The sequence below is a fragment of the Coregonus clupeaformis genome, chromosome 20 (genome assembly GCF_020615455.1).
Source record: "Coregonus clupeaformis isolate EN_2021a chromosome 20, ASM2061545v1, whole genome shotgun sequence".
NCBI lineage: Eukaryota > Metazoa > Chordata > Actinopteri > Salmoniformes > Salmonidae > Coregonus > Coregonus clupeaformis.
Window position 1 is genome coordinate 48863873 of NC_059211.1, and position 22996 is coordinate 48886868.

The 22996-nt window shown below is 44.0% G+C and overlaps 1 protein-coding gene and 1 long non-coding RNA gene across 7 annotated transcripts in view; both read left to right on the forward strand.

Annotated features, from left to right (window-relative positions):
* The first annotated feature begins 307 nt into the window (after positions 1-307).
* Positions 308-17021, forward strand: LOC121532723. Of its 2 annotated transcripts, none has more exons than XR_005994373.1 (4): positions 308-397; positions 4772-4847; positions 11251-11308; positions 16671-17021. It is a non-coding gene; the product is annotated as an uncharacterized LOC121532723 (long non-coding RNA). The 2 variants fall into 2 exon arrangements; XR_005994374.1 differs by lacking the exon at positions 308-397 and adding an exon at positions 4017-4330.
* Positions 17022-18567: 1546 nt separating this feature from the next.
* LOC121533582 (phosphatidylinositol 4-phosphate 5-kinase type-1 gamma) overlaps positions 18568-22996 on the forward strand; it is a 79164-nt gene continuing 74735 nt past the window's right edge. The window contains exon 1 of one of the 5 annotated variants that reach the window (XM_041839655.2): positions 18568-19027. In XM_041839655.2, coding sequence (XP_041695589.2) covers positions 18898-19027 — 130 coding nt within the window. In that variant the 5' untranslated portion in view covers positions 18568-18897. The remainder of the gene's footprint in view (positions 19028-22996) is intronic. The other 4 variants (XM_041839654.2, XM_041839656.2, XM_041839658.2 and 1 more) reach the window with 4 other exon arrangements.

Sequence of the window (22996 nt, forward strand, 5' to 3'; positions counted from 1 at the left end):
TTTTGGGAAGGTGACTCATACTTACCATGTTGCTGATGGACTATTAGGACTGCTGCTATCCAGGTCAAGGGTTGGACTTACCTACGACCATTGGCCCGGCTGGTGGGCTGGTGCAGCTCCCAGCCATCCTTGATGATGTTGCTGAAGAACCTGTCACCTAGAACAGACTTTACATCTGGTTAGAATGTCGTGGCAGACATTTGGGGCGGCTGTGTAAGAAGCCTGTCTCTTTTTAAGAACTCAGTGATGACATCACAGCTATCACAACCTGGCAGCGTGTTTAGTTAATTACTAAGTGCAGCTCGTCACCTACTGCTGTGAACGTAAATCTCTGTTTTTTGGACATTTATTTCCTATCTGACCAATTTATTAATCACTGTGCGTGAATACCAGAACTGTAAGTAAGGTATATGTTTTTCCCCTGTTTTACTGAGGAAGTTGTCAATAGTTAGACAATATTTTCGTCATTATTACAGCATTATGTATCTCGTTTTTATGCTAGCTATCTGACATTGTTAGCTATATTTTCACCTATCATTGATAGCTGGTTAGTCTGATGTTGCTAGCTACTTGTATTTTCGTTTCAGTCATTGGATTATTATAACAGATGAGAGCTGTATATCTTGTTTTGTTATTGCTAAATGAATGTGCCTTATCTTAGTATTGATGCCGTTGTATTCATGTTTATTATTTCCAGACCACATCTTGTATGGAAAAATTGACAGTTCATTGGATAATCGCAGCTGAGTGACATGGCACATAATTGCAAACATAGTTACATCTCCAATCAACATTAAAATAACCCTAAAAACTGAGAAACTGTCTCTCTAATAGGAGTACAATCTCCATAACTTCCTCTACTCAATCAGTGTATAAATTCCAGAGGCATCACCCTCTAATTCAGTGACAACTAAAAGATACCAAAACCTATTTAGTCCAATCAATGTAAGCTAAACACAGTATGATGTTCTGTTCATGCAGGAACCAATGGCTTTCTCCTGTGAGATACATTCAGCCTCTTGCAAATTATGTAACACGAGAGACTAAAGATAAATTATTTGTTTTTCTGCTCCACTGAATCTCTCTGTATATTTGGTTAATTGATCTCTGGCTGAACAAGTGGAAGAGGTAGCTCATTTATTCGTTTGCTCATCTATCACTGATCAAAAACATTAAGCATGCAATAATATAGCCTAAATCATGTGTATTATTTATCTATTGACTCACGTAATAGACATATAGAGCCTAGGCTATTTTCCTATCGTCCCAATCCCACTGAAACCCAAAATCCTGACTCATGTCTCGCATGGAAATTCCTAACTTTATTCTGTAATCCATCCATAGGTTGCATTATCAAAGCACGTCTCGTGTACAAAACATTAGTAACACTTTCCTAATATTGAGGTGCACCCCCTTTTGCCATCAGAACAGCCTCAATTCGTTGGTGCATGGACTCTACAAGGTGTCGAAAGCGTTCCACAGGGATGCTGGTCCATATTGACTCCAATGCTTCCCACAGTTGTGTCAAATTAGCTGGATGTCCTTTGGGTGGTGGACCATTCTTGATACACACGGGAAACTGTTGAGCGTGGAAAACCCCAGCAGCGTTGCAGTTTTTGACACACTCTTGACACCTGGCACCTATTACCATACCCCGTTCAATGTCACTTCAATATTTTGTCTTGCCCATTCACCCTCTGAATGGCACACATACACAATCCTGTCTCAAAGCTTAAAAATCATTCTTTAACCTGTCTCCTCCCTTTCATCTACACTGATTTTGAAGTGAATTTAACAGGTAACATCAATAAGGGATCATAGCTTTGACCTGGTCAATCTATGTCATGGAAAGAGGTGTTCCTAATGTTTTGTACATTCAGTGTATGTCTATCTGAATGTTCCACATTGTATACTGTACACATCTAAACAGGTGGTGGATTTTACTATGAATCTCTAGATCTTTAATTGAATGATAGGGCAACATTTAGATTTACACCTAAATAGACAGACCCAAATGTAAATATTTTTCATGAGATGGCCATAAACAATAACTGGTAATGTTGCATAGTTTTAGAAAGGTCTGGAACTCACCTTTCTGGTAATTTTGTTTTATAAATTGCTGAGGTGTACTCACCTTTGAGGATATATATATGTTTCCCTATTCAACAAAAGTGGGGCAATAGGGCTTGAAATGACAAGACTTTCTAAATATAGTAAAAAATCAAATTATAAATGACTTACTATAAGATTTCACCTTTTTATAACTGTTAAATAAATATGATCATACTTAGTGACAGTACAATATTGGCACTATTTCATATAACTGACGACAGATAATTTTATCCTAAACGTCCACTGAGAGCTCTAAATCCGGCTTGGAATATCACAGTCGAGATGAAACCAGTACTGATGGATTCAACGGACAGTCCCCTTTCATATGCCGTCTCACAGGCTAGGCTCTGTCACTCAAAGGAAGAAAAAAATGATTATTTCAAATGTGGGCTTCGCTGAGAGAGTGGGAAGGGATAGCAGACTGATCGGGCTTTCTGGCACTATAAGGCATGGGACCCTATGACGTTCACAGAGCACTTTGTACACCAAAATGTCAGTCAGAACCGGTCCAGAACCGCTTAAGACCCCATATAGGGGACTTAACATCTAAGAGGTACCGGTTCCCACTGATAGTCAACCTAGTGGCCACACACAGCTGTGTATATGGGAGACCTACAGATATAAGATCTTCATTTGATCACTCTTTTGTTGCTGAGAATTTTCCTGCACTGCAGGAAATGCAGATGAGCTTTGTGAGTTACATAAATTCACTGAAAACCCACACTAACACACGGTTATATTAACAGTATTGCACTTTTCATGTAGCCTACTTTTGGCCAGCTAATACCCTATCCACCGATCAAGCAACATTATGGACTAAGCGTTCAAATCCTGTTGCTGCAGGATTATTTTGCAGTGACAATATAGGTACAATTAAGATCCTTCATCTCTATAGATCGTATACAAATGTAAGCAAGGTTTAAAATGATTGTTTTTGTCAAATATTGTGTCTGTTTGGGCTTCTTGCGGTCTACAAATTATTTGTAATTATGTTCCGGCCCCCTGACCATCCGCTCATGAAAAGATCATCCGGCGGCTGAATCTAGTTGATAATCCCTGCTATATGGTGTCAGGACCTTCCTTTATATCAATCTTATCAGTGAGGAGGATATATGATTTACCTTGTCGTGCTTGTTAGATGACATCAGTGAGTGGTGAAGTTGAAACATTGTGACGGGTCCATATTTTCCTCTGGCTTCACCTTATCAGAATGGTGAAATAATCTCTACTGAATCAATTCTGTTGCCTGACCACCAGCCTCATATGAAAAGATTGATTCTCAGATCCTCTCTCGCTTAGAAAATGTAAACATAAGCACATCTGTTGTATCTATTCTATACCATATTATTCTAAAGATGTTGATATGAAATTATATTGAACAAAAATATATACGCAACAATTTCAAAGATTTTACTGAGTTACAGTTCATATAAGGAAATCAGTCAATGGAAATAAATTCATTAGGCCCTAATCTATGGATTTCACGACTGGGCAGGGGTGCAGCGACGATAGGCCCACCCACTTGGCAGCCAGCCCACCCACTGGGGAGCCAGGCCCGCCCAATCAAAATGAGTTTTTCCCCACAAAAGGGAATTACAGACAGAAATACTCCTCAGTATTGTTCAGTGTAGTTTGGTGAAATAGTGGGGTTTTGTAGCATAGGGATACTATACTCAGCATTAGACTTTTGCTCCGTCCATTTTGTATACGTCATTGTTGATGTAAAATGTTACTGATCATTGAGTCAGAGAGCAGTATGAGTACTACTTTGAGTGTTCTGTTCTTTTTCGACCAATGTAACCTTCTGTTAAGCAAGGTCAGTTCCCAAAGATTGTGTAAGATGTTTACCTTTGTCCTGTGCAAGTTACCCCTTTTAATATGTCACTTCTAGGAAGAGAACACTATTTTTTTTATGAGCACCACTGACTGTGTAGGTGTTATCATCCTTTGCCTGTCAGTGGTCAGCATAAAAACATCCTATCAGAGAAGAATGCTGTATCTTCCTAGTTCATTATTAAGTGTTTCATAAATTGGAGGATTAAAGTGGGTGCTGTACCGAAAGGCTCACAGTCAAAGTTGTGTGGGACAGAAGACTGTCTGGTCAAGTCACAGGGATACTGTCACATACGCTTTCTGCCTTTTCAGTGGACATTACTGAAAGGCAGTCATGTGTCTACTAGGTTCCGCTGTCCTTTTCTCTGTCATGCTGCAGACATTGGTAAGATTACTGAGGAATGGTCAATCAAAACTACACTTTGATTAAAATGTTTTGGAGATATTGACTATGGAAGGTTTCTGCTGTTGAATCTTTCTGTCTGAGGACGAATGCCAAGTGCATAGTGTTTATTGCTGGAGGGGAAAATACACCCTTGTAATCAGTAATGTTAACACATCAATTGCTGCTTTTCTGTCATTATTACATGGATTTCTGTGTAGAATGGATGAGAGCAAAGGTATTTTATTTGAATGTTGACTATCGCTTTGAGAGAGTGAGGTTCGCTGACATTCTGTCTCAGGCTGAGTTTTTCTTTACAGTGAGCGTGAGAGGGCGCAGTTGTGTGCCTGCACGCACATCAGACAGGTATTCATGAGCTAGCAGCAAACAGGACACACATTCATATTCTGACTCACTCTTCCTTCATTCTCTCTTCCTTCCCAGTCTGCTCCGACAGAGCCTCTATTTACTTCTCTGCTAAGGATATTGATGGCAATGAGGTATCCCTTGAGAAATACAGGTGAGTGGGTGGAAGAAGTTACTCAGCATTCCCAAATACTATATAATAGGGCTGTGATGATACCTGTCACGCTCGTTGATTGAAGGATCGGACCAAGGTGCAGCGTGGTAGGCGAACATATTCATTTATTAAATGAACACCGACAAAACAACCAAATACAAACAAACGTAAAGTTCTGCAGGCTACAAACCAACTATACAAAAACAAGATCCCACAAACTAAGGTGGGAAAAAGGCTGCCTAAGTATGATCCCCAATCAGAGACAACGATAGACAGCTGCCTCTGATTGGTAACCATACCCGGCCAACAAAGAAATAGAAAAACTAGAATGCCCACCCAAATCACACCCTGACCTAACCAAATAGAGAATAAAAGGGATCTCTAAGGTCAGGGCGTGACCCCCAAAGGTGTGGACTCCGGCCGCAAAACCTGACTCATTAGGGGAGGGTCCGGGTGGGCATCTAGCCTCGGTGGCGGCTCCGGTGCGGGACGTAGACCCCGCTCCGCTCGCGTATCCGCCATCTTCGGTGGCGACTCTGGTGCGTATCCGGGAGGGGGATGAGTGGAAGACGGCATTTAGTACCACCTCTGGGCACTATGAGTACCTCGTCATGCCGTACAGGTTGATGAATGCTCCATCAGTCTTCCAATCCTTTGTCGACGAGATCTTCAGGGACCTGCAGGGTGTAGTGGTGTATATAGATGACATTCTCATATACTCCGCTACATGCGCCGAGCATGTGTCCCTGGTGCGCAAGGTGCTTGGTCGACTGTTGGAGCATGACCTGTACGTCAAGGCTGAGAAATATCTGTTCTTTCAACAGTCCGTCTCCTTCCTCGGGTACCGCCTGTCCGCGTCATCGGTGGAGATGGAAAATGACCGCATTTCAGCTGTGCGTAATTGGCCGACTCCAACCACGGTAAAGGAGGTGCAGCGGTTCTTAGGGTTTGCCAACTACTATCTGAGGTTTATCCGGGGCTTTGGTCAGGTAGCGGCTCCCATTACCTCCTTGCTGAAGGGGCACTGGTGCGACTGCAGTGGTCAGCTGGGGTGGACAGGGCTTTTGGTCACCTGAAGGCTCTGTTTACCTCGGCTCCCATGCTGGCTCATCCGGATCCCTCCTTAGCATTCATAGTAGAGGTGGACGCGTCCGAGGCTGGGATAGGAGCTGTGCTGTCTCAGCGCTCGGGTACGCCACCAAAGCTCCGCCCCTGTGCTTTCTTTTCGAAGAAGCTCAGCCCGGCAGAGCGAAACTATGATGTGGGGGACCGGGAGCTGTTAGCTGTTGTCAAGGCTCTGAAGGCGTGGATACATTGGCTTGAGGGGGCTAAACACCCTTTCCTCATTTGGACTGACCACTGCAATCTGGAGTACATCCGGGCGGCGAGGAGACTGAACCCTCGCCAGGCAAGGTGGGCCATGTTTTTCACCAGTTTTGTTTTCACCCTATCCTACAGACCAGGTTCCCAGAACGGTAAGGCAGACGCACTGTCCCGGATGTATGACACAGAGGAGCGGTCCACGGATCCCACTCCCATACTTCCGGCTCCTTGCCTGGTGGCACCGGTGGTATGGGAGGTTGACGCGGACATCCAGCGGGCATTACGCACAGAGCCCACTCCCACCCAGTGTCCAGTTGGGCGTCTGTACGTTCCGTTGGATGTTCGCGATCGATTGATCTGTTGGGCTCACACGTCGCCCTCCTCTAGTCATCCTGGCATCGGTCGGACAGTGCGCTGTCTTAGTGGGAAGTACTGGTGGCCCACTTTAGCTAAGGACGTGAGGGTTTATGTTTCCTCCTGCTCGGTGTGCGCTCAGTGCAAGGCACCTAGACACCTGCCCAGAGGGAAATTACTACCCCTACCCGTTCCACAACGGCCGTGGTCACACCTATCGGTGGACTTCGTGACGGATCTTCCTCCGTCACAAGGTAACAACACGATCCTGGTTGTTGTGGATCGGTTTTCTAAGTCCTGCCGTCTCATTCCTTTGCCTGGTCTCCCTACGGCCCTACCGACTGCGGAGGCACTACGGGGTGCCTGAGGATATAGTGTCTGATCGGGGTCCCCAGTTCACATCGAGGGTCTGGAGGGCGTTCATGGAACGTCTGGGGGTCTTGGTTAGCCTGACCTCAGGTTTTCACCCCGAGAGTAATGGGCAGGTGGAGAGAGTTAACCAGGATGTGGGTAGGTTTCTGCAGTCCTATTGCCAGGACCGGCCGGGGGTGTGGGCGGCTTTCATCCCCTGGGCAGAGATGGCCCAAAACTCCCTCCGCCACTCCTACACTAACATGTCTCCATTTCAGTGTGTACTAGGGTATCAGCCGGTCCTGGCACCGTGGCATTAGAGCTCTCGGCCAGACCCGATGTACAGTTGAAGTCGGAAGTTTACATACACTTAGGTTGGAGTCATTAAAACTTGTTTTTCAACCACTCCACAAATTTCTTGTTAACAAACTATAGTTTTGGCAAGTCGGTTAGGACATCTACTTTGTGCATGACACAAGTAATTTTCCCAACAATTGTTTACAGACAGATTATTTCACTTATAATTCACTGTATCACAATTCCAGTGGGTCAGAAGTTTACATTCACTAAGTTGACTGTGCATTTAAACAGCTTGGAAAATTCCAGAAAATTATGTACTGGCTTTAGAAGCTTCTGATAGGCTAATTGACATAATTTGAGTCAATTGGAGGTGTACCTGTGGATGTATTTCAAGGCCTACCTTCAAACTCGGTGCCTCTTTGCTTGACATCATGGGAAAATCTAAATAAATCAGCCAAGACCTCAACAAAAAAAATGGTAGACCTCCACAAGTCTGGTTCATCCTTAGGAGCAATTTCCAAACGCCTGAAGGTACCACGTTCATCTGTACAAACAATAGTATGCAAGTATAAACACCATGGGACCACGCAGCTGTCATACTGCTCAGGAAGGAGACGCGTTCTGTCTCCTAGAGATGAACGTACTTTGGTGCGAAAAGTGCAAATCAATCCCAGAACAACAGCAAAGGACCTTGTGAAGATGCTGGAGGAAACAGATACAAAATTATCTATATCCACAGTAAAACGAGTCCTATATCAACATAACCTGAAAGGCCGCTCAGCAAGGAAGAAGCCACTGCTCCAAAACCGCCATAAAAAAGCCAGACTACGGTTTGCAACTGCACATGGGGACAAAGATCGTACTTTTTGGAGAACTGTCCTCTGGTCTGATGAAACAAAAATAGAACTGTTTGGCCATAATGACCATTGTTATGTTTGGAGGAAAAAGGGGGTCGCTTGCATGCCGAAGAACACCATCCCAATCGTGAAGCACAGGGGTGGCAGCATCATGCTGTGTGGGTGCTTTGCTGCAGGAGGGACTGGTGCACTTCACAAAATAGATGGCATCATGAGGAAGGAAAATTATGTGGATATATTGAAGCAACATCTCAAGACATCAGTCAGGAAGTTAAGGCTTGGTCGCAAATGGGTCTTCCAAATGGACAATGACCCCAAGCATACTTCCAAAGTTGTGGCAAAATGGCTTAAGGACAACAAGGTCAAGGTATTGGAGTGGCCATCACAAAGCACTGACCTCAATCCTATAGAAAATGTGTGGGCAGAACTGAAAAAGCGTGTGCAAGCAAGGAGGCCTACAAACCTGACTCAGTTATACCAGCTCTGTCAGGAGGAATGGGCCAAAATTCACCCAACTTATTGTGGAAGGCTACCCGAAACGTTTGACCCAAGTTAAACAATTTAAAGGCAATGCTACCAAATACTAATTGAGTGTATGTAAACTTCTGACCCACTGGGAATGTGATGAAATAAATAAAAGCTTAAATAAATCATTCTCTTGTCACGATCGTCGGATACAGAGGACCAAGGCGCAGCGTGGAAAGTGAACATACTTATATTTATTAGAGTAATCACAGGAACAAAATAACAAATCGATACGTGACGTCCTTAGTGCAAAACACAAACCTACACAGGAACAAGATCCCACAAACACTGTGGAAAAACAGACTGTTTAAATATGGTTCCCAATCAGAGACAACCAGCAACAGCTGACACTCGTTGCCTCTGATTGAGAACCACTCTGGCCAACATAGAAACACAATAACTAGAACTACACCCTAGAAACACAAAACTAGAACAACACAAAGAACACTCACACCCTGGCTCAACATACAAGCGTCCCCAGAGCCAGGGCGTGACAGTACCCCCCCCCAAAGGCGCAGACTCCGACCGCGCCAACAGAACACCACAGGGGAGGGACCGGGTGGGCACTCCGCCTTGGCGGTGGATCCGGCTCCGGGCATGATCCCCACTCCCTCTCTAACCCCCCACAGTACCCCTGGTCCGGTCTGGCCCTGCTAGCCGGAGCTGGACTGAACACTGGTGGAGCGGATTGCTCTAGCTCCGGCGTGGAGCAGCTGACCGGTGCCGGACCAGGCACGGACTATGCCGGACTGACGACGCACACCACTGGCTTGGTGTGGGGAGCAGGAACAGGCCGAGCCGGGCTGGCGACGCGCACCATTGGCTTGGTGCGGGGAGCAGGAACAGGCCGGGCCGGGCTGGCGACGCGCACCATTGGCTTGGTGCGGGGAGCAGGAACGGGCCGGACCGGGCTGGCGACGCGCACCACTGGCTTGGTGCGGGGAGCAGGAACAGGCCGGGCCGGGCTGGCGACGCGCACCATAGGCTTGGTGCGGGGAGCAGGAGCGGGCCGGACCGGGCTGACGAAGCGCACCACTGACTTGGTGCGGAGAGCAGGAATGGACCGGGCCGGGCTGGCGACGCGCACCACTGACTTGGTGCGGGGAGCAGGAACAGGCCGGGCCGGGCTGGCGACGCGCACCACTGACTTGGTGCGGGGATCAGGAACAGGCCGGACCGGACTGGCAACACACCCCTGTACCTCTCGCCGTGCCTCTACATCCTCCTTCCCCCTGGTGACCAGTGACTCCCGTAACCTGGCAGCCTCCTGCTGCCCCGTCGTCCACGGCGTGAGCCCCCCCCTAAAAATGTTCTGGGCGTCTCTCCTTCCCGTGGGCCAGGTCTCCATGTCTCTCGCCCTTCTGCTTCCAAGTCCAGCCTCTCTCCTCCTCACACTGCTTGACCCAGTCGAGGAGGCAACAGAGATCCGCTAGAGATTTCCCTGGCGATGGCTCCTGGACACGCTGCTTGGTCCAGTTTTGGTGGGATCTTCTGTCACGATCGTCGGATACAGAGGACCAAGGCGCAGCGTGGAAAGTGAACATACTTATATTTATTAGAGTAATCACACGAACAAAATAACAAATCGATACGTGCCATCCTTAGTGCAAAACACAAACCTACATAGGAACAAGATCCCACAAACACTGTGGAAAAACAGACTGTTTAAATATGGTTCCCAATCAGAGACAACCAGCAACAGCTGACACTCGTTGCCTCTGGCCAACATAGAAACACAATAACTAGAACTACACCCTAGAAACACAAAACTAGAACAACACAAAGAACACTCACACCCTGGCTCAACATACAAGCGTCCCCAGAGCCAGGGCGTGACATCTCTCTAGTATTATTCAGACATTTCACATTCTTAAAATAAAGTGGTGATCCTAACTGACCTAAGATAGGAAATGTTTACTAGGATTAAATGTCAGGAATTGTGAAAAACTGAGTTTAAATGTATTTGGCTAAGGTGTATGTAAACTTCCGACTTCAACTGTATGTAATTAAAAATGTGTTTATTCTGTTGCTAGCGATATTCAAAAAAATAAAAAAAATAATGTAATATCTTCGGACCCCCGCTTGAATACCCCTGGCCTATGTCCATTTTTGTTTACAAAAAATAAAAATCTTATTATAAGTGGTCTTTCTGGGCCTAGAGTAATACAAATACATACTTAAAGCTAGAATCCTTAATTGCTACATCCATTTTTTACTTATAAATGAATTATATATATTATACCCATTGATTTTTGAAGAATATAACTTATAAATGTCTCATTAGCTTAGTTCAACTGTCGAACCCCAAAATATAAGCTTGTGTACGCCTTTGTCTGTAAACAATGTACATGTAAACAAACACTGTATAGCCTCAAAACATGATTAAAACTATACATTTCTATATCATGGATGGTCAGTATTTCCATCCATAGCTCTCTGTGAATTTCAGTGGTTACATTTTTCCAGGCCCATCCCCTTAAACCAAAACAGTGGCAGGGTGCCCACTTTGTTATTGTTTAAATTAAGGATTCTAGCTTTAATTATATGTATATTTCAGTATTTATGAATTGTTGGGTTAACATTGAAAACAATACCTTTTTGATTATTAACCGATTTTGCAGCTAGATATTGGAAGTTAAATGCAGAATTAGTTTAAATGCCCATCCCTCAGTTCCTTTTCTCTGGCTTTATAGTTCCTGATTAACAGAGGGCCAGGTTATGAAGAGATATGGACCAATGGGTGATCCAAGCGTAAGTCAATGACTTTTACTCTCCCACATTGACTCTAATTACAGCACAGGCCTATGATGGACTCACTGACAAATCCATGTGAGATTGCAGTACTCAGCCATAACCTCAGGCCTGGCCTGGAATCAACCTCCCTATCATTATACCTTGTGACTTTATTGACAATTTCATGTGCTCACAACACCGTAAAATTGGTGGGGGGGGGGGGGCAATGCAAATAGTCTGGGTAGCCATTTGATTAGATGTTCAGGAGCCTTATGGCTTGGGGGTAGAAGCTGTTTAGACGCCTCTTGGACCTAGACTTGGCGCTCCGGTACCGCTTGCCGTGCGGTAGCAGAGAGAACAGTCTATGACTAGGGTGGCTGGAGTCTTTGACAATTTTTAGGGCCTTCCTCTGACACCCCCTGGTATAGAGGTCCTGGATGGCAGGAAGCTTGGCCCCAGTGAGGTACTGGGCCGTACGCACTACCCTCTGTAGTGCCTTGCGGTCGGAGGCCGAGCAGTTGCCATACGAGGCAGTGATGCAACCAGTCAGGATGCTCTCGATGGTGCAGCTGTAGAACCTTTTGAGGATCTGAGGACCCATGCCAAATCTTTTCAGTCTCCTTAGGGGGAATAGGTTTTGTTGTGCCCTCTTCACGACTGCCTTAGTGTGCTTGGACCATGTTACTTTGTTGGTGATGTGGACAACAAGGAACTTGAAGCTCTCAACCTGATCCACTACAGCCCCGTCGATGAGAATGGGGGCGTGCTCGGTCCTCTTCTTTTTCCTGTAGTCCACAATCATCTCCCTTGTCTTGATCACGTTGAGGGAGAGGTTGTTGTCCTGTCACCACACGGCCAGGTCTCTGACCTCCTCCCTATAGGCTGTCTCGTCATTGTCGGTGATCAGGCCTACCACTTGTGTCGTCGGAAAACTTAATGATGGTGTTGGAGTTGTGCCTGGCCATGCAGTCATAAGTGAACAGGGAGTACAGGAGGGGACTAAGCACGCACACCTGAGGGGCCCCCGTGTTGAGGATCAGCGTGGCGGATGTGTTGTTACCTACCCTTACCACCTGGGGGTGGCCTGTCAGGAAGTCCAGGATCCAGTTGCAGAGGGAGGTGTTTAGTCCCAGGGTCCTTAGCTTAGTGATGAGCTTTGAGGGCACTATGGTGTTGAACGCTGAGCTGTAGTCAATGAATAGCATTCTCACATAGGTGTTCCTTTTGTCCAGGTGTGAAAGGGCAGTGTGGAGCGCAATAGAGATTGCATCATCTGTGGATCTGTTGGGGCGGTATGCAAATTGGAGTGGGTCTAGGGTTTCTGGGATAATGGTGTTGATGTGAACCATGACCAGCCTTTCAAAGCACTTCATGGCTACAGACGTGAGTGCTACGGGTCGGTAGTCATTTAGGCAGGTTACCTTAGTGTTCTTGGGCACAGGGACTATGGTGCTCTGCTTGAAACATGTTGGTATTACAGACTCAAACAGGGACAGGTTGAAAATGTCAGTGAAGACACTTGCCAGTTGGTCAGCGCATGCTCGGAGTACACGTCCTGGTAATCCGTCTGGCCCTGCGGCCTTGTGAATGTTGACCTGTTTAAAGGTCTTACTCACATCGGATACGGAGAGCGTGAACACACAGTCGTCCAGAACAGCTGATGCTCTCATGCATGTTTCAGTGTTACTTGCCTCGATGCGAGCATAGAAGTAATTTAGCTCATCTGGTAGGCTTGTGTCACTGGGCAGCTCGTGGCTGTGCGTCCCTTTGTAGTCTGTAATAGTTTGCAAGCCCTGCTACATCCAACGAGCGTCGGAGCCGGTGTAGTACGATTCGATCTAAGTCCTGTATTGACGCTTTGCCTGTTTGATGGTTCGTCGGAGGGCATGGCGGGATTTCTTATAAGCTTCCGGGTTAGAGTCCCACTCCTTGAAAGCGGAAGCTCTACCCTTTAGCTCAGTGCGGATGTTGCCTGTAATTCATGGCTTCTGGTTGGGGTATGTACGTACAGTCACTGTGGGGACGACGTCATCGATGCACTTATTGATGAAGCCAGTGACTGATGTGGTGTACTCAATGCCATTGGAAGAATCCCAGAACATATTCCAGTCTGTGCTAGCAAAACAGTCCTGTAGGTTAGCATCTGCTTCATCTGACCACTTTTTTATTGACTGAGTCACTGGTGCTTCCTGCTTTAGTTTTTGCTTGTAAGCAGGAATCAGGAGGATAGAATGATGGTCAGATTTGCCAAATAGAGGGCGAGGGAGTGTCACGCCCTGGCTCTGGGGACTCTAGTATGTTGAGCCAGGGTGTGAGTTTTCATTTGTGTTTAGTCTAGTATTGTGTTTCTATGTTGGCCAGTGTGGTTCTCAATCAGAGGCAACGTGAATCAGCTGTTGCTTGTTGTCTCTGATTGGGACCATACTTAAGCAGCCAGTTTTCCCACAGTGTTTGTGGGATCTTGTTCCTGTGTAGGTTTGTGTTTTGCACCTTTGGACGTCACGTATCGTTTGTTGTTTTGTTCGTGTTATCATTATTTAATAAATATGTTCACCTTCCATGCTGCGCCTTGGTCCTCTGTACCCGACGATCGTGACAGGGAGAACTTTGTACGCATCTCTGTGTGTGACGTAAAGGTGGTCTTGAGTTTTTTTCCCTCTGGTTGCACATTTAACATGCTGGTAGAAATGAGGTCAAACGGATTTAAGTTTCCCTGCATTAAAGTCCCCGGCCACTAGGAGTGCTGCCTCTGGATGAGCGTTTTCCTGTTTGTTTATGGCCGTATACAGTTCATTGAGTGCGGTCTTAGTGCCAGCATCGGTTTGTGGTGGTAAATAGACAGATACGAAAAATATAGATGAAAACTTGGTAGATAGTGTGGTCTACAGCTTATCATGAGATACTCTACCTCAGGCGAGCAAAACCTTGAGACTTCCTTAGATATCGTGCACCAGCTGTTGTTTACAAATGTCAAAGAGGCATTTTTGAAGTTGCTTGTACATTTTTATTTAGACCTTTTTTGGAAGTAAATACCAGTAAATGAAAATCGTTGCTCAGCGGAACTCCATATTTGGTGACCAACAAACATATTTTGACATGACGCTTGCAGACACCGGCTCTGACGCTCGTCGGATGTGGCAGGGCATGCAAACTATTACAGACTACAAAGGGAAACCCAGCCACGAACTGCCCAGTGACACGAGCCTACCAGACGAGCTAAATGCCTTTTATGCTCGCTTCGAGGCAAGCAACACTGAAGCATGCATGAGAGCACCAGCTGTTCTGGATGGCTGTGTGATCACGCTCTCCGTAGCCGATGTGTGCAAGACCTTTAAACAGGTCAACATTCACAAGGCCGCGGGGCCAGACGGATTACCAGGACGTGTACTCAGAGAATGCGCGAACCAACTGGCAAGTGTCTACACTGACATTTTCAACCTCTCCCTGACCGAGTCTGTAATACCTACATGTTTCAAGCAGACCACCATAGGGGAGTTTCCTGGCCATGGACCCAAAATGTCGATGTTTTGTTCACCGAGCCACTTAGTTATCACTTTTGCCTTATGGCAAGGTGCTCCATCATGCTGGAAAAGGCATTGTTCGTCACCAAACTGTTCTTCGATGGTTGGGAGAAGTTGCTCTTGGAGGATGTGTTGGTACCATTCTTTATTCATGGTTGTGTTCTTAGGCAAAATTGTGAGTGAGCCCACTTCCTTGGCTGAGAAGCAACCCCACACATGAATGGTCTCAGGATGCTTTACTGTTGGCATGACACAGGACTGATGATAGCGCTCACCTTGTCTTCTCCGGACAAGATTTTTTCCGGATGCCCCAAACAATCGGAAAGGGGATTCATCAGAGAAAATGACTTTACCCCAGTCCTCAGCACTCCAATCCCTGTACCTTTTACACAATATCAGTCTGTCCTGGTGTTTTTCCTGGAGAGAAGTGGCTTCCTCGCTGCCCTTCTTGAAACCAGGCCATCCTCCAAAAGTATTCGCCTCACTGTGCGTGCAGATGCACTCACACCTGCCTGCTGCCATTCCTGAGCAAGCTCTGCACTGGTGGTGCCCCGATCCCGCAGCTGAATCAACTTTAGGAGACGGTCCTGGCGCTTGCTGGACTTTCTTGGGCGCCCTGAAGCCTTCTTCACAACAATTGAACCTCTCTCCTTGAAGTTGTTGATGATCCGATAAATGGTTGATTTAGGTGCAATCTTACTAGCAGCAATATCCTTGCCTGTGAAGCCCTTTTTGTGCAAAGCAATGATGACGGCACGTGTTTCCTTGCAGGTAACCATGGTTAACTGAGGAAGAACAATGATTTCAAGCACCACCATCCTTTTAAAGCTTCCAGTCTGTTATTCTAACTCAATCAGCATGACAGAGTGATCTCCAGCCTTTGCATCCTCGTCAACACTCTCACCTGTGTTAACGAGAGAATCACTGACATGATGTCAGCTGGTCCTTTTGTGGTACGGCTGAAATGCAGTGGAAATGTTTTTTGGGGATTAAGTTCATTTTCATGGCAAAGAGGGACTTTGCAATTAATTGCAATTCATCTGATCACTCTTCATAACATTATGGAGTATATGCAAATTGCCATCATAAAAACAAAGGCAGCAGACTTTGTGAAAATTAATATTTGTGTCATTCTCAAAACTTTTGACCACGACTGTATATACTAGGTGGTGTCAGAGGAATGCCCAAAAAATGGTCAAAGACTCCAGTCACCCAAGTCATAAACTGTTCCCTCTGCTACTGCAAGAGGTACCGGAGCGCCAAGTCTACTTCCAAAAGGCTCCTTAACAGCTTCTACCCCCAAGCCATAAGACTGCTGAACAATTAATCAAATGGCCACCTGGACTATATGCATTGACACCCCCTTTGTTTTTACACTGCTGCTACTCGATGTTTATTATCTATGCATAGTCACTTTACCCCTACCTACATGTACAAATTACCTCGACTAACCTGTACCTCAGCACATTGACTCGGTACCCCCTGTATATAGCCTCATTATTGTTATTTTATTGTGTAACTTTTTATTTTTTTACTTTAGTTTATTTAGTAAATATTTTATTAAGTCTATTTTCTTAACTGCATTATTGGTTAAGGGCTTGTAAGTAAGCATTTCACGGTAAGGTCTACACCTGTTGTATTCGGCGCATGTGACAAATAGATTTTGATTTGAATGGGAGTTGGAATCTGAGCTTTCTTGGTGTTAGAGACGTCTAACACACAGATAGGCCTACTGGTTCAGCTCTTACCTAACAAATGAAATGCAATTATATTAAATCCATATAAGGAGAGAAACATAACGGAAAATCAACTAAAAGGCATGGATGCAATTCATCACAACTATTTATTCTCCATTTCAGGCGGTGGAGAAGGACCTTCCCACGTACCTGTAATTCTTCCATCACTAACTGACTAATGCACTGATACTCATCCATCCCTCCCTCTCCGGTGAGCCAATGGGTGAGAGTGGGTCCATTCCCCAGACCAGTGACGGTCTGTCTGCAAACCCGCTTGACTGGGAGGACAGACCTGATGAAAACGGCGTGCAACCAACCCTCTGGGAGGACCCGCTATAAGCATACCCAGCCAGAGCCGGAGAGGAATCCTGACCCCCTACAACTGTTCGCTTTGAATACATACAACTGAATGTGCATAACTGAAAATATGATCTTAGTGTCATATTCCATAATAAATAAACGCTTTTGTGCTAATTCTGTTGTCCAGTGTGTTTATGGGGAATACTATCTTTCAACTGCGGGGAAAAAAAGTGTAAACGTGCTTCAGCCCAGCTTTAACAAAGGAATCAGGTTCTTGACTGACTGAGGGACTTAAATTCCAAAAAAACATTATACTCAAATTACTCAAACACTTGTTTGAATAGCCCATGTCTAGTTGCTATCATTTTGACATGTTTGATTGACATGGCGCGTGGGACACTCCCTTGAGAGGCTATGGTGCCTCTTACCTGATGAAGGTGTTAATGCCGAAACGTAAGCCTGTTTGTATGTCCCGTTAATAAATCGTTCAGATCTATGCATAAGAGTGCAAATTTATTTTCCGGAGTAGTCGATTTAAGTGTACTGGGGTAAGGAATGTTTTCAGGAATTTACGTCTTTCTGTTTCTTGTATTGAATTCACATTACACAAGTTAGAACAGTACTAAAACCATGGTCCCTGTTACTAACCGGTTTTGCTATTCTGATGTTTTGCCATGAGTTAACGTGGACAAGGTTGTTCCATGTGATGCAACAATAACTAATTCAAGTTACTAATTACCTAAGAAGGAATACATGTATTTTGATTCATCACTAGATAGCATTCCTTCAAATGGTAGTGGATCGGATCGTAGTGTCTGAAATTTAATTTGTGAATCTATTCTACTGAAATACATGTTACACTGCCCTCTACTGGATTTGAGAGCAAAAAAATGTTATGGTACAACCATAGTCACTTGCCTGTCGTCCCTTTGCTCTGTTGAGAGAGACTGTTGGCCACTGAGTTTATACTTTCAAATGAACACACATGATGAATCTGCATTTGAAACATAATCTAACCCTAATCAGATGTAATCAAATTAGATGGACTGTGGATGGGTCAGGTTAGTTGTTAGAAATGCAGTTCACATTGTCATTCACAACAGCTATTCTTTCAGTTGAATATGTTAAGAAGAGCCCTTTGTGGATCAAAATAAACTTAAGAACCTGATAGATGACAATATAACAAAGGTCAGGGTCCCTTCATCCCTACAATGCCCAGCCAGTCTACAATACTCAAAATATTATTTTCCTTTTTACTCTTACCTGTAGGTGTTTGGCAGTCATTCTGCAACCTGAACTTGTTCAATGATGAAAGAGGAGCAGCACCTTGTCACAATGCCAAATATATCTGAACTATCCAAGGCAATCCCTGGCTTTTGTTTATGGGGTTAAATCAATATTTTAGTCTGGAAGTGTTCCATACTTGTGCAGGATAGATGTATGTTTGGTCATCATCAATTTTGAAAGGTCATGGACAGGGGTCAGCTACCCTAAATGCACCCATCCTTTTTTAGGATAAAACTTGTTGACTTGTGTTTTTCTTCATTTAAAAGAGGAAGGAATCAATCAAAGCAGTTTGTTTTGTAGCCATTTTCATTTAGTGTACAGCCAAGCCATTTTCAACCTAACCACACTTGCTAACCTTATGCCTATAATCGTAACCTTAAATGAAGACCAAAAAGTTCATGTTTGTTTTTATAAATTTGTATATAGCCAATTTTGACTTTGCGGCTGTGGTAACTAGTGACAACCCAAGCCAATGGAAAGCCGTAGTTCCTAAAAAATCAGTCTGAAGGAGACGGAATAGCGTAAACCAGCGTCTACAGCAGCAAGTGCAGTCGAACGGAGAGGACTTGTGCTGCCGACGCGCTGATAACCAGAGCACGGATGCCTGGCCCAGGGCCATAACGGATATCACCCCGACAATATTTTTTAATTTAATCGTAGGTTTAGCTGTAGGACGTCGAATAACAACCGTTCGGTTTCTCCGAATCGCGACATCGCTGTTGGTCTTTCATTTGGAGGGCTCGCCCTTTCTCCGGGAGTCTGAATGGAAGCAGCAGCCGAGGGAGCAGTTGGGCTGTCAGAGGCCAGGGAAGCGAGTCCGTTATCCGGGGCCACAGCATCCGAGGATGCGGACACTGTCATTGGAATTAGCTACGGAAGGGATAGTGACATGGGTAACTATTTATTTGTGTTTATTATAGCTATATCCGGCACTGTAATAGCTGATGTGGTTCATATTCTTTTAGCCAGGTGACATGGATAGCCAATAAGCCATGCAAGGAACGGAAACTGTTAGCCACACTGACTCAGCTAGCTAGCAGATTAGGCCGGCTGTCATTGAGATCAGAGTTAGCAGCAAGCTCACCCACTAAATTACACATTAATTTAACTTTATACAGGGGGGAAATAAGTAATTTTTATTTATCAGCTTGTATTGTTGCCAAACCGGGGGGCTTACCGGGTCGTGGTTAGCGTGGACGGTTAGCTAGCTAACGTTAACGTTGGAGAAAGCAAGCATCCATACCAAGGCTTGAATGATTCCACTGACAGTGCTGCTGCCCTGTGGTGTGTAAAATAGGACAGGTATTGTTTACTATCTTGGAAATTAATCTGGAAAATGCTGTTTTATTTGCCTTTTTTCAATCACCTAAATAAAAGCTTGACAGTCAGGAAGAATTTACCCTTCGCTAAGCCCCGCCCCAGACTTTTGGGCAACACCTCAGAAAAGCTCATGTTTGAAACACAAGGCATTTTAAAGTGCACCAGGGTCGGGATACTTACAACTGTGATTCTTGAAATGCAGAGCCTATTGGAGTATTTATTTATCTGAAATTATACTTTTGTTATATTGTTTTGCTACTTCAGCTGGTTAGCTAGCTCTGTCTCATTGACCACCAAACGTTGCTATGCTAACGCTAGTTAGCCACTTAGTATAACTTGTTTTCCCGAAATGTATGTTAGTTAGCCATATTATTAATATAACTCCCATCTGCTGTCGACACAGGTGTATAATTTGAGAGCACTAGTTACCTCCAAAAGTGGTTGGTTATAGCTTTGACTGCATGTTGATAGTGTATTCAGAGCCATTCAGTGGCTAGCTAGCGTACACTACAAACATAATTTTACCAGGTTCCCGTGAAGCAATTGAAATGCCAGTCCACTAGGCTTGGGGCGGTATACCATAAATACCGTGTACCGGGTATTTGGAAATAGCAACGGGATGGTTTTTCAATTTGTAGCAATTTTTTAAGTAAATACCTGCAGTCGACCTGTGCAATATGTTACGAGATAAAGCAGATCGCGTTCTAAATTTCAACTGTCACATTATTTTACATTATGTAAGTTCCTCAGAACGGTTGAGCCAGTCACGTGTTTGTTTGTAAATAGCACAACAGGAGAAAGCGGGAGCAGGTGAGTCCAACTGTGTATTGACAGGGGTTGCGTTTTATATTGAATGTTAAGTTGTTGTTTTTTGCTTCAAAAGACTGATCAGGGACTTGCAACTATAGATGACAACAGAAGTGCAACGCTATTTGGTTGGCAGCCACACAAGTAAATGAGCTTACAATAAAAATGCATGGTATTTTTTTGCAAAAACGATGCATGGCCATCATAGTTCTAATCTTTATCATAGAAAGAATGTAGCCAGCTACATTTCCTAATGTTTTGCTTAAAGTTAATCTTGGTATTTTACCGGAGAACAGTAGGCTGGCTACACCTAGAAAAGTAGCTACACATCAGTCAGAGCGCTGTCGTCTGAAATAATGCCCATTCATGAATTCTCATCCAAGTGGAGAAGTGCAACTGAAGCACAACATTTACCTGTCTGATGCTGAAACGCATCAGATATTAAGTGTTATCTTTTTTCCTGCATGAAAAACGCAGAATTCTGTGTTAACGCGACCCCTGTCCTAGGTTTAACTTGCTAGTTATCTAAGTAAGTGGCTTAATTAGTAAGGGATCATATTGTGTTAGCTTTCAGCCGTGTGTGAGAAGTCAAAGCCCTTTTAGATTAGTTATTTGTACAGCTGCCACTATCTTGATTTGCTAGCGTTTTTTCTCCTCTCCGTTTTCGACCCATCTGCTCATCTTACCTGAGCAGAGCATGCAGTCCCGTTGCCCTAGTGACTCCAAACTCCACGCAGCATGTAGGCCTACACATGCTGCTCCAGAGCCAGTACTGTACTTTCTTCATTTGCACAATGTCTCTCGTTCACAATCATTTGTAAAATGTCCAAACTCACCAAAAATGACATTTGGTAGCTCCTACCTATATGTATAACTTTATGAGCTAGATTGTCTGTCTTTGCAATTAGTAAATGTTTTCGTTTGCTAACATATTTAGCTAGCATATTTAATGGAAATTCGCTATTGAGCTAATTTTGTTAGCATTCTGTTAATGGACAACCTATGGGTTTTTTTTGCGTTTTTTGGTGCACCCTTGTGTACTAAACCGATAATACCGTATATCCTGGGATGAGAGACAATATAAAATCTGGATACCACCCTACAGTCTGTGTGGTCAGCGCAGCAGAATTTGTTAGAACATTTTAAAGGCCTCAGTCTTGTTTTGTTTTTTGTAGCAATTTTTGAATTTTTAAGCCAATTTTCTGCAATTCTCCATGGAGCCAAGATAGATTTTTGCAGTTTTAAAGTTAATTTCCTGCAATTGTACACATTTTGCCATGGAGCTGAGATTTTTCTTTGCAGTTTTAAAGATAATTTCCTGCAATTCTATGCATTTTGCCATGGCTAATGCTGCTTTCTTTTGGTTAAACTTAATAACAAAATAATTACTGTTAAATTCATTTTTTGGGGAATTTTCAATTCCCCTGACTGTAGCTTTTATTTTGGTGATTGTTAGTTCTCAAAGATTATAAAAAATGGTATAGGTCCACTATATTTTCTACATACTTTATATCTGGGTTTAGTCATTTAAGTTAACACTTAAAGCGTTTTTCCATAAAAAACTACAAAAAACATGTTATTCTTTTTTATTTTTTTTACAGTTTGGACTTAGGCGTCCCGAAATATTGCTTAGGCGGCCCACCCAAGGGTTTCTATGGCAGAAAAACTCCTGAAAGATGCTTGGCTGTTGGGAGTCCACATGCATTTATTTTGATACATTGAAAGCAGACATGATTCAGAGGTATCCAACCATACAGTTTTGGAATATTGTTCTTGTATTTGAGAGACTTGTGGAGATTTTGGTCTTTATGTTGAAACATTAGAGGCTTTGGCATCCTGGGTCTTTGCACTGGACAGAACAAACTATGCAAGGTGGATTCCTATCCACATCCGAGACATGAAAGCTCTACCAGTTAACATCAGAGAAGAATTCTCAAACTTTTGGGGCTTGCCAAAAACAGAAAACAAGTTCTCATGCAAGCCACTTGGCCAAGCCCATGAGCAAAACAAATGAGCTGGTATAAGGCACAGGGGGGTAATTGGTCTCACAGAGAACCCCACTGTTCAAGCATAAATGAAATTGTTAATGTATATATTTGTAGAACCCTATAGAGGAAGTGTAGACACAAAATTACAAAATTCTAAGGAATACCGCTTTGAAGTAACGGAACAACAACTTGCGTTATGGATGTGACGGAAATGGACAGACATTTTTGGGACAATGGACACATCAGCAAAAGTCTGTGAATCTCGAAGTCTTCGGGTAAAATATTAATAGCCATTTTGAAAGTAAGGCTTGGCTACACACAAACAACAATGCTGAAAATATAAGAATTGTCATATATACTTTAGAGAGGAAAATTTACCGTAATGGATGTGACATTCTCCGTTATGGAAGTGACGCTGTGCAAAATGAGTGTTTTATACAGGACCAGTCAAAAGTTTTGACACACCGACTAATTTAAGGGTTTATCTTTATTTTTACTATTTTCTACGTTGTAGAATAATAGTGAAGACATCAAAACTATGAAATAACACATATGGAATCATGTAGTAACCAAAAAATTCTTAAACAAATCAAAATATATTTTATATTTGAGATTCTTCAAATAGCCACCCTTTGCCTTGATGGCATTATTTCAACCAGCTTCATGAGGTAGTCACCTGGAATGCATTTCAATTAACAGGTGTGCCTTCTTAAAAGTTAATTTGTGGCATTTCTTTCCTTCTTAATG